Below are 12,657 nucleotides of genomic sequence, written 5' to 3' on the forward strand. Positions count from 1 at the left end.
CTGCTGCGCACTGCAGAGTGTGCAGGGCCTCCTGCAGAGAAAGGGGCCTCAGCTCTGAACTAAAGCCTCGTATTTCCTGCAGTGCCTGTGTGCTGTGGACTGGCACAGTGCAGGCCAGGAGGGCATTGCCCCCCTCACTTTTCCCTTTAAGGCCTTGCTGGGCCAGTGAGCAAAGTCTCTGAGGCTCTAAGAAGTCAGGAAAGCCCAGGGTTGGGGCAGCCCAGGCCCCGCCCTCACTGCCCGCCCTAGTGCTCAGACCTGGAACGCTCACCTCCAGTGCCTCTTTGGTAATGGGGTATTTCTCCAGGCTGGAGATGACTTCCTGCACCGCCACCATGTTCCGGATCTGTAAAACAAGAGCCACTGTCAGACCCTAGGCACTTCTCCCTGTGCCGGCCTGCTCTAGAATTCTCCCTTTCCCAAGAGCCAGTGGAGCCAGCATCACCCGAGACCCACCTCCTGCAGCCTCATACCTGCTCCCAGGGGCCAACACGGCCCCTAGTGCGCACCCTCCCATCTGCCTCCTCCGGTGCACGGTGAACAGGTGATTGAGTCTGTCCACGGACACACCCATCTGCCCAAGTGGCTGCCCCACAACTGAAATTCACATTTATGAAACAAGATTCACTCTTGATGTGGGAAATGCACTTAAGTCTGCCATCTGACAGGAGGTTGAAGGACTTATTGAATAAAATGCGCCACGTTTAAAACAGCTGTGCATAATAATCTAATCAACTTAGTTGCATTAACCAGATCTTCATAGAGTTCATCTAAAGACATCACAAGGAGAGCAGAAGTCACAAAGTGGGAGGAGACCAATGCCACAGGGCCCCCCGGGTCTGTGTTTGAGCCCACAGAGAACACGGGCGGGGAGACACGAATGGGGACTGGGCATGACAAGAGATCGTGCAGCAGTGCTCAACTCTGCTGGCCATCAGGCGACGCAGACCGAACCCACAAGCGGCTGCAATGAATACACACCAGACTGCTGGAAATGGCATCTGACACCACCAGGTAGTTCTGGGGGGCGGCCAACTCTGGGGAGCACTGGGCTGTGTCTAGTCAAATCAAACACTTGTGTGTCTCGTGACCAAGCAATTCTATACCCCGGATGACACGTGCTATGAGCCAGGCCCTGTTCTACCAAGGTCTGTTTCCATACAGCACCTCCACTGAATTATCACAACCTCAAGTGGCAGGTGTTAACTATTATTACCATCACATTTTATGAATGTGATGTAAAGAGTGGGTCATGTGGTCGTATGTTGTAACGACACCACTGTAGTCCAAAAGCTGAACAGACTAAGAAATTCAAGAGCTCTAGAAATGAGCACACTGCAGCTTCAGTACATCAAGATGAACTTCAAACCACGGTGGATGAAAAGTCACAGGAGATACACACTGCGTTGACTCCAATTACACTAAGCATCGCAGCATACTCAAAAATTAAAATGAACCCCAGATCTAAATGTGAAAGCAAAAACTCTAAGGCTTCTAGAATAAACAGGAGACTATCTCTGCAACCCTGGGGTAGACAAAGATTTTTTTGGAGCCCCAAAGCAATGATGTCTAAGAAAATATCCTGACAAACCAGGCAGTGAGGAGGCTGGTCCCACAGGAACAAGGCCACCCGCTCCCTGTCCCCAGCCCTGGGATTCTGGCCCTGACAGGGTCCTGGGCTTGCCACATGGCCTCTCTCCACCCCAGTGGCCTCACCCTGGTATATTTAGAGCCCTGGGTCCCTACACACTCCTGAACCAGCAGTGCCCACAGAGCGAGCCCAGTGGCACAGAGTGTCCTTGTCCTTGGGCAGACGCTGTCCTGCTGCCAGATAGGAGGGGGGGAGCCAGAACACCTGAGCAACCCTGGGGGTTGGAGCAAGCTGGCACTGTAGACCCTCGCACAGCCAGAGACCCTCCTGGAAGCTGCACAGGGTGGGGCTGGGGAAAGGCCTGTCACCCCACCGTCACAGCCGAGCAGCCCCTACACTCAGGCGGTATCCAAAGAGGCTTTCGGCTTTGAGGAGGTGCTCAGGCTCTCAGCGCTGCGGAGAGCACTGTCTGCTGCCTTCCTCAAGTTCAGGGCCGCCCGAGGGCTCATCCCTCTGGTTCCCCTGCTCCAGCCATGCTAGCAAGGGCACTGAGCCTGTGTAGGGAGCATTATCTGGGCATCTGGAGGCAATCAAGCCCTAAGGACCAGGGAGCAGGCCAAGTTCTGCCCTCACCACAGCTAACAGGCAGGCGTCCTGGGCTCTATGCAGTGCGAGGTTGGGCCTCCAGCCTCAGATCCAGCAGACAGTAATAGCCCAGCAGCCTGCAGCCCTTGCCTCCACCCTCAACGAGAGGGCCCAATGCACAGCAGAGACGCCAAGGCTCAGATATAGCCAAGGGGAGGCTTCTAGCCAGGCTCCAGGCCTGTGAAAAAAACCCAGTACAGGACTGCTGGGGCAGGGAGGTAGGTAGGCGTCAGGTAAAAGGCAGGCCAGGGGTGCCTGTGGTGAGAGCAGTATCTAAGCTGGGCCTCCGAGGTGGACAGCAGAAGCCTCAACACATCCAGAGAAGGTGAGATGGTATCAAAGCCCTGGAGAGGGGAGAGAAGTCCGGAGCAAAGACCTTGGCGTGAGCCAGGATGCCAGCAGGAAGAGCAGACCTGGGGAAAGCAGGCTGACTACACAACGGCCTTCCATTAACCTTAGCCACGGTGGGAGCCAAACTGCTCCTGCTACCCTAACAGACCACCCTGTTTTTAGGTCCTGCCTGGCACCTGTCTGTCCAAAAATACATTCACCCACCATCACAGCAGAGACAGTATGCCACTGTTGCGCAGGGAGGAAGCCTCTGAGCCACTCCCAGACGCTGACCCCAAGGGGGGCTTTGGGGCAGCTCTACAGGCCAGAGAGCCCAAGGGTCATTCACAGCCTCCTGCTCTCAGGAAGAGCCTGGCACATGCATGGCCTTTGGATATCTCCCCTGGAATTCTTTGCCATGGAATGAAACCAAAACAAAACTAATAAACAACCACCTCTCAAAACCACTTGCCAAACAGCTTTCCCAAAAGGAACAGAATTCACATGCGAGGGACGTCTGAACACTTGCAGCCTCATCTTCTCATTAGGACTCCTTCAACAGCTACAGATTCATCTTTATTTCCTTAATAATGAGTGAAGCCAAGTGTCACCTCCCCTTTCTACTAATGTCGACTTTTCCTGTAAGTTGTTCACTGTCCCAGCCCACATATTTTCATTATTTGATTGGCCTCTTTATTGCAAGTAAATATCCTTCCAGGTGATGAGGTCTGCCCCTGTGCATGGGGATGCCTAAGTGTCCCCAGGGCAGGCAAGGTGGGCCGGCAGCAGCGGAGCACTCGGAGGAGCAGAGGCAGGGCCAGAGTCCGTGGGAGTCGGCGGGCAGCCCCGGGCGAGGCGCAGGTGAGCACAGTCACTTGGTGGCCACGGGTAGAGCTGACTGTTCCTCTACCGCGCCAAGGGCTTGCAGAGTCTAGACTCGTGATTCACGAGGGACAACTGGGTATCCACGGTCAGACAGGAAAGTGAACCAATATCCATCCCAGGCAGAAAGGAGGGGAAGCAGCCCCCTAAACTGGGCTCCTCCCAGCCGGGCTCAGGCAGGGAGAGAAAGAACCCTTCCCAAACACGTCCCCATTTACACCTGAGGGACGCCCCGGGGCACATGCTGGCAAGCGAGGAGGGGACCCTCCTTACCACCGCCAGACCCCAGGGTTCTTATGCGGACCTCCCATCGGGAGAGGACCAAGAGCACGGGGGAAGCAGCCAGGCCTCCCTCTGGAGAGCCCTGCATCGAGTGCTAGGTCATGACTGCAGCCAGTCTAACCCACAACATTTGCTGTGCAACTCACAGTGAATGAGGAGAAGGAAGGGGCATTGGCTGCCCACAAGTGACAGGACCAGGGGAGGGCGGCGGCCCTCACAAGCAGCTGGGTCAGAGTTCAGACCATCTAGTGCAGGATGTCACTACCTCTTCGGCACATGTATGAGAGCTGTTCTGCGGCTGGGTCACTGCTCTGCATCTGGATCCATGTGCGGAGGTGGGGCCAGCCCAAGGGGGCAGATCTACCACTGCTCAGCCTCCTGCTAGCAGTAATTCAGGGCAGAGGTAGGTAAACCTCAGGCCCTGAATAATTACCGCCCTGTGGGGGATTTCCAGCCCTGATGTGAAACAAGGAACTGAGACTTCTTTGGCGTCTATCCGCTCACTGCTCCGTTTTCTCCACGCATCAACGGTTCCCACTCCACTCGAAATCCCCAATCTCTTGGCAGTGCAGCTAGACGTGTGCAGCCCTGGTGGCAAAGGGGAAACCCTGTACTCCCCAAGTTCAAGAACTGGTGAGACCCAAAGGCACTAGAGTAAGCTAGTAAGTCATTTCAGCCTCTCACAGGACCACTCCTTGTTGGGTTCCTGCAGGCACCGAAGTCTCTAGCTTCTCTTTCTCGAAACTCCACTTTACAGATAAGAAATCTGAGGGTCCAGAAAGGCAACAGAAGCCTAGTGCTCACCATGCAGCTGAAGATGGAGGACAGTGGCTTTACACTAGCCTGGCACGGGGCCTGCCCACCATACACAGCCCAGCTGGTGCTTTACTGGGGGGGCTCCCAGACACCACCAGGCTGGTGACAGCCTCCCACCCACATACTCTCATCGACCTGCCACAGTGGGAAAATGGACAGGTTACCGAGTTCCTGGTAGCCACACAGGGTTGGCTTCGTGCCCAGAGCACCAATGGATGATGGTCTCTGGGCTGCCTCTGTCTCCCACCTAGGGTGCTCTAGAGCTGAGAGGTCTCCAACAGCAGGGCCTTCAGCCCATCCCCAGTGCTTGCCCTGAGCTGCAGACCACTTGGTAAATGACAAAGGCACTGCAGTCTCCCTGCCACGGCCTGAAATGACACACACCAAGGTGGGACTCACCCCGCCTGTCTAGCCAGCCCGTGAGCACACCGTGGCCCTGAACCTATGCAGCACAGCCCACACCAACTCCTTCAGGGGCTTAAAGCCCACCAGGTCAGTGGTAAAAGCTAGTTCACTTTAAAACCAGCCATGTGGAAGAAACACTTTTTTTTTTTTTAAAGCAGAATAGTCTAGACTAGAATTTACAAAAACCAATTAGCTCAAAAGGCTTTGGAACTGTTCATCAGCAAGCAAGCTGTCCTTCCAAACCAAAACACGACACAGATGGCACCCAGAAGCAAGCAAACCTCGAGCTTTTCGATGTGCTGAGCATTCTAAGGTCATCCTTGGCTGAGTCACCATGCCCTGCCAGCCCCATGGCAGGTGTCAGTCGTGTCTGCTGAGGGTGTGCACGCTGGTGAAAGGGGCTTTGCCAGGCGAGTGTGTGTCTGTGATTTGGTCCCAGCCTCACTCTTCAGCCACAGTAAGTCTTCCCGCTTCTGATGAACTTTACACGTTCCCAAAATGGGTGCCGTTCTGTGACTCAAACTGCCTCTACCACAAGTCAGTGCAAGAGGTGAGCCTGGTGGTGACCAGCGTGTGTCCCACCCCACCTCCCCAAGTGAGGAAAACAAGTTGATGTGCCTTGAGTCTACCCCTCAGCTCTGCAAGGTGTAGCCTCCTGGCTCCGCTCTGCCTTGCTCTGTCCCACAGCCAGGCAGGCACCAGGGGAACTTTCCTCAGGCAGATGCCCTGTCAGCGCCCTGCCTGGCTTTCAAAGGCGCCTCCTTCTGCCAGGACCCCACCATGGGAACTTCACACCCACAGGAGCTAAGTCACTCTCATTCACGGCTGCTGAGAGGAAGAGCGACACTGGGGCAGGGGCTGTGTCTCAGCCGCAGTCGCCAAGCTCACCACTTGCAAAAGCACAAAAGCACTTCCTCATCAGTGGGGCCCATCTGCTCCCCGGGAGCGTCCACAGCTGGAGGGTGGCCGCTGCCTGCGTGGCCCTGCCTGCTGTACACTCACAGCCCGCAGAGCACCCGTGGCCAGAGCAGCCAACTGCAGCTGCGACTTGGCCCAGGCAGCCGGCAGAGAACACTGCCTGCACCTCATGAGCAGCCCAGGAAGAGGGAGCCCAGGGCCGCTACCATGAACGGCGGCCAACCAGGGGACCTCTGTGAGAGGCTTGCGGAGGTGAGAGAGGCTTGCAGACAAAGCGGGGGAAGTGGGGGAGACCAGCACTTCTCTCCACAGTGCTGGCCCTCAAGCCCTTCTCTCATCTGTCCCAGCAGCGCTTCCCAACAAAACCACAAGCTTCAGCTCTCCTGACCTCTGAATCAGGTCAACGCACAATTCCTGTTGTAACTTGGCCCTTTCAGAGAGTGTAAGAGCTCTCAATGTGTCATATTTGGGAGTTGGTTCATTCCTACAGTTTGCAGTTGCAAAGTCAGAAAGCCAAGCAGAGTGTTTTCTATCTGCATCCATGCTTGCAGAAGGGTCCGGTTGTCAGTGCCTGTGACAACATACAGCACACCAGGTGGGTTCCTCCCTCCCAGCCGTGCTCTCGTGGAAACAGCCAGTAAGAATACCAGCTGTGTAAGACGAAATGTCCGATGCCCGTGGGAGGGGCACACAGTGCTCGGCCCACATACACCCAGAATACCCGCAACCCCAAATGAGAACCAGCCAGCTTTTCAGGAAGCGATGGGGCCAGCCTCCGAGAGAAGGCTGAGTGAAGCCGCGAGGGGACGGCAGGGCACTCCCGCGCTGCGGTGAACCCTCCTGGCACTCGGGCCGGGCAGAGAAGCAGCAGGGCCGGACCTGGCTTCCAGTGCCGGCCCAACCAAGACTTGAAGCAAGACCAGCCACCAACCTGAGCCCGGCTCTCCTTCCAGGAGTCAGGAAGCCTGCGCGGAATGTTGGGAAATTCATAGATCATCTGTAGACACTGAGGCACGCTGACTACCCTCTGGGGAGACTGTGCCCACGGGGGTCAGGCCAAGCTGGCCCTGTCCACTGCCCACCAGGCCATTCTGTGGTTTCTAAGATCCTTTCAAGACAGCACAGTGCCCAATGTGGCGTGCCAAGAGTCTGCCAGTCTGCTCACCTGGGCTGCTATGGGAGTCCTGAGAACAGGGGAGAGCCTAAAATTTCCCTCAACAAGGCACCAAACACAGGCCAGGGAGATAACAGGAAGGGCTGGTTACAGCCCAGTGTTGAGGCATGGGTAGAAATGGCCGAAGGCAAGGACAGAAGCAACAGGTGAGGCACCGCAACTAAGGCTGAACTGAGCCACCAGGAACACCAAGGTGGCAACAGCCAGCAGGCTCCTTTATGACATCCGAAGGACTATGGAGGAGAAAGCCAAGGCCGTACCCCTTCTCAGAGGGCCTCAAGCCCAAACTAGCCCCAGAACCTGAGGCTGCAGCGCTGACGACCAGGCTGCCTGGGGTAAGCACTGAGGGTGAGTCACGGACATGCGACAGACACGCAGGGTCTGCTGGCCCTCACCTTCCTGGGTACTCCACACGGGGTCAGCATGTCTGTTCTGAGAGCAGAGTAACAGGAACTGCCAGTGCCACAGCGGATACATCACTTGGCAAGTCACAGGTTAGGTACAGAGGAGCCCTCGTCTCCTTCCACAGAACAGGATCTGAGATCTGCAAACTCACCAGGCCCTAAAGGTAACTGAGGGTTGGGTGAGCCTGTCCTACGTGATACAACAGCCACCAGGCAGGACACGGCCTAATGGGCTGCACCACACACTCCAGGGCAGAAAGCACGAGCAAACACTGCACACGGGAGGTGAGCAGAGCGCTCCGAGCCCACCCACCTAGCCCACTCAGTCATTCCTTCAGCCACGAAGTGGGAGGATGACAGAAGTGTCCTACAGGCTCCTGGGAGGGGGACAGGAGACACACACGAACACCCAGGACCTAGCCTGACTGGCTCACAGTAAGCACTCAAGAAAGGGGATCACCACGGAGCCGTCATGGGACTACACTTGAGAGGGGTCAGGTTCAAGGCCACCTCTTTCTCCGACCTGCTGCCCTGAGCTTTGTGTGGAACCAGAAGACCAGCAGTGGGTGTGGGGACTTTCTCAGTGGGCATTCCTGCAACAGGGGAGGCATTCCTGCAACAGCCGCTGTGGAGAAAACCAAGGACATCATCACGTGGAGCAGGAAGGGAAGTCTGTGCATGGTTATCAAACACCATGTAAGGATGAACATTCACACCCCAGGACCCAGCAAATCCTACTCTGGGGTAGGGACCAACAGAAACCTGAGCGCACACGTGCCGAGAATGGTCAGGGCGGCCGTATTCAGAACAGTCCCATCTGAAAACCATCCACATGGCCACCAACACTAAACAGATGATGAAGTCATGATCCAGCTGTTCAATGTCAAATGCAGACAGTACTGCCATACATAACATCGAAGATAAAACCTCAAAACAAGTCGAATGAAAGACTGGAAGCTCAAAAGCTGGCAAAATTTGTCCATGGTGACAGAAGTCAGGGGAATTGGGGGTGGGAAGAGGCTAGGAGAGGGAAGAAGAATGGCTTCTGGGGAGAAGCTCTATTCCATGACCTGGGTGGGAGTTACTGGGGTATGTTCACTTCACAAACACGCACTGAGATGTAAACTTAGAACTTACGCATTTTTCTGGGTATATGCTATACTTTTAGGAAAAACTGGTCTGAGAAGCCATCCCATCCTAGAAACAGATGCCAGAGCTACTGGAGTTGAAGAGGCAGGAGAGGTACTGTCAAGCCAGCCCCTTGCCCCCCGTATGGGGGGCAAAGACCCTCTGAGGGTCCCATAGAACAAGGTCTGAGAACGTGGACCAGGAGCCCGGGCTGCCTCTGAGATACCCAGCATGTACTATGTTTCACAGCTCACAGAGAAAGGCATCCACACCACTCCCACCCTGGGCAGAGGCCAGTCTGGGGAAAGCAAGGGCATTCTGAAGGCTCTACAGCAGGAGCACTGAGCAGGCCAGTGTTCCCAGGAAGGAGCAAGCTCTTAAGTTACTGAAGAGAGGCAGGCAGGCAGTGACCACTACCTGGGCATCACCAGCTGGCACCCCGGTTGGGTGGGCCTCTAGCTCCTACCACTTAGATTCTCTCCTAAGAACACAGACCTCCAGAGGAGGTGTTATGCCACTTCCCCAATGAGGAAGCCAGGGTGCCCGTTATACACCTGGCCACAGTTTCAATACTAACCTAGCCTTCTAATCCTGTACAGTTAGCCAATGTCTGCCTCCACGCAATGGGCCACCAGCAAGTTGTATTGATGCCAGGAACAGAGAACTGGCTCAAGGGAGGACAGTGCAACAAATCAGATCAGGGAAATTCCACATGCCTACACCAGGAATGAAGACAGAAAACAAAGACTAAAAATTCAAGTGGGGAAGGCAGATTAACATTCAAAAATCAATGTAATCCTTTTCCAAAAAGGAAAAGCCTATGATAATTTCAACAGATGTAGAAAAAAGTAATTGACAAAATTGAACATCCATTCCTGATGAAAACTCTCAGCAAGTCAGGAACAGAAGAGAACTTCTTTGGCCCAGCAACACCCACAGCAAACATCACACCTGGTGGCGAAGAGTCGAATGCTTTCCCCCAGGAACAGGCACAAAACCAAGGATGTGTGCTCACCACTTCCACTCATTTTTGTCAGGAGATTCCACGTAGTTCAATAAGGCAAGGGAAAGAAAAGGAAGAAAGAAAAAGAGGGAGGGAGGGAGGGAGGGAGAAAAATCCATCTAGATTGGAAAACGAGAAGTAAAGCTGTCTTTATTCATAAATAACAGAACAGTCTATATGGAAAATCTTACCACAAATTCTACAAAAAAAGTGAGTTTAACAAGGCTGCAAGATATAAGTTCAATATAAAATTCTATGATATTCCTATACGCAAGCAACAAACATTCAGAAATTGAAAAATTTAAAACCAATTCTATTTACAACAGCAATTAAAAGTATGAAGAACTTACAGATAAATTTGACAAAAGACCTCAACACTGAAAACTACAAAACAGGGCTGAGAGATATTAAGAGGGGCATCTGTTAATGGAAAGATGGCTGCTGTCTAGTCGCTAAGTCGTGCCTGACTCTTGTGACCTCCATGGACTGCAGCCTGCCAGGCTCTTCTGTCCATGGGATTTCCAAAGCAAGAATACTGGGGTGGGCTGCCATTTCCTACTCCTGGGGATCTTCCTGACCCAGGGATCCAACACGCGTCTCCAGCATCAGCAGGCAAATTATTTACCACTGAGCCACCAGTGAAACCCAATGGAAAGATATACCAAGATAATAGCTTGGAAGAGTTGATATTGTTAAGATGTCAGCTCTCCCCCAAACTGATCTATAGATTCAATGCAATTCCAAATGGAATTCCAGCAGGGTCTTTGGGAGAGATTGACAACTTGATTCTAAAATTTATATGGAAACATAAAGTTCCTAGAAAGGTAACAAACTTGGAAAAAAAGAAAATCGGAAGCCCATATTACAAGTGTGGTATTGGTGCAAAGACAAACTGAACAGATCAATGGAACAGAATAGTCCTTTAACAAACCCACACATGGGCAGCTAGCCGACTCTTAACAAAGATGGTAAAGGCAATTCAGTAGTGAATGAATAATCTTTCAACAAACAATGCTGGAATAACTGGGTAGCCATAGGCAAAAAACAACACTGAAAGAAAATATCAAACCTTGACCTCTATCTCACAAAACACACAAAAATTAACACAAAATAGATCATAAACCTAAGAGTGAAACTACAGAATGTCGTCTTTTCTACAGAAGAAAACAGGAAAATCTTAGTGACCTTGGGTTTAAAAGGCAAAGATTTTAGTAATAATACACAAAAAGCACAAACTACAGAGAAAACAAACTGAATTTCGTCAAAATTGAAAACAATTTGCTCTTCAAAAGATGACACTGCTATGAAAATGAAAAGGCAAGCCACAGACTGGGAGAAAAGACACACAAATCATGTATCTAAGAAAGGACTTGTCTCTAGAATATATAAACACCTCTTTCAATAATTACACAAAGAACCCAAGGGAGGGAGGAAATGGGCAAATGATGTGAACAGATATTCAAATCTTTCACCAAAGAGATATGCATGGCAAACACAAATACTTCAAGAGATACTCAACCTTATTAGTCATAGTGAAAGTCGCTCAGTTGTGTCCGCCTCTGCGACTCCATGGACTATACAGTCCATCATCGAATTCAGGCCAGAATACAGCAGTGGGTAGCCTTCCCTTCTACAGGGGATCTTCCCAACCCAGGTCTCCCGCATTGCAGGTGGATTCTTTGCCAGCTGAGCCACAAGAGAAGCCCAAGAACAGCCTACCTCTCCTCCAGCAGATCTTCCTGACAAATTCAAATTAAAACCATCATGAGATATCACTATACACCTATTAAAATAGCTAAAGCTAAAAAGACTGACCATACCCAGTGATCACCAAAGTGTGGGACAACTGATACTCTCATACACTGCTGGTGGGTGGGGTGGCAGTATAAAATGGTATAATCACCTCGGAAGACATTCTGACAGATTATTAAGCAACCCAAAAGTCCATCAACACATGTATGATAAATTGTAGGATACTCATAAAATGAAACATTACTTAGCAACAAAAAAGAACAAACTATTGATATACACAACATGCATGAATCTCAAAATAAGAAGGAAAGAAGAGCCTAGATTAAAAAAAAAAAAGAGTACACGATTTTACAAAATTCTAGAAAAGGCAGATTAATCTACACTGACGATAGATTAGCAGTTGCCTAGGGATGGGGGTGGGCTGAAGGCAAGATTACAATGGGACAAGAAAAAAACTTTTGGAAATATGTTTAATACCATGATTGTGACGATGATTTTTCAAGTGTATTCACAGATCAAAATATATCCGATTGGGTACTTTTAAGTGTGCCGAGTTTATTATATGTCAATTATACCTCAATAAATTTGTGAAATGACTATGGAGGCAGATGACAGATGCAACAGGTCCTGGAAAAAAGGAGGGGGCGGGAGGCAAGAGAAGGAAGGCTTCTTTGTTGGAGGTTAGCTCCCCCTGGGGTGGAGGGAGCAGCATGAAGTCCCTTCTCCCTTCAGGAAAATGAAGAAGGCTGTCATGCCCAGGCCTCCCACGGGTATCATAAGGACTGTGTGACAAAGGCACATGTGTGTGATGCACTCCTCATAACAGACTGTGCTCCAGTCTGTCGAGGCGTCGTCTCAATCCATTTGAGCCGCGCCCCACCCCCCCCATTCTGCTTGCCCTGCAACACCTGTGCACCAGCGGACTGCACAGCCTGCCTGTGGGCCGGGAAAAGGCGTAGCAAACGCGCCGTGGCTGGAGCTGGTGCCGGTGTCTTACAGGTTGTGAAATGACAGGCTCACTAGCTCCCGGGGACTGAGCTTCAGGACACGTGCTCTCCTCAGCCTGCCTGTGGGGTTTTGTCATCCTTCAACTGGAGACCCTGGAGAGGGAGCCAAACTCCTGTCCTCACATGGGAAAGGCCAGGGCCACAAACATCTACAGAACGTCTTAGGTAAACAGCAGTCTGTTCTCCTCTCCAACAGGTGGTGTGAGTGATAACCTATTTCCATCCTCCTGACGAGAAAACAGCCTCTGAGCATCTGACAGCTTCTTTCTCCCCCTCACTCTTCAGTCTTCTCCAATGTATTAAGCTCCTGGGCATGAAAA

The 12,657-nt window shown here is 51.9% G+C and overlaps 1 protein-coding gene across 2 annotated transcripts in view; it reads right to left on the bottom strand.

Moving 5' to 3' along the window:
- MED26 (mediator complex subunit 26) overlaps nt 1-12,657 on the bottom strand; it is a 40,847-nt gene that overhangs the window by 3,131 nt on the left and 25,059 nt on the right. For both annotated transcript variants that reach the window (XM_025293771.3, XM_025293773.3), the window contains one exon: nt 272-346. In XM_025293771.3, the coding sequence (XP_025149556.1) occupies nt 272-346 (75 nt within the window). The remainder of the gene's footprint in view (nt 1-271; nt 347-12,657) is intronic.

Source organism: Bubalus bubalis, chromosome 9 (genome assembly GCF_019923935.1).
Source record: "Bubalus bubalis isolate 160015118507 breed Murrah chromosome 9, NDDB_SH_1, whole genome shotgun sequence".
Lineage (NCBI taxonomy): Eukaryota > Metazoa > Chordata > Mammalia > Artiodactyla > Bovidae > Bubalus > Bubalus bubalis.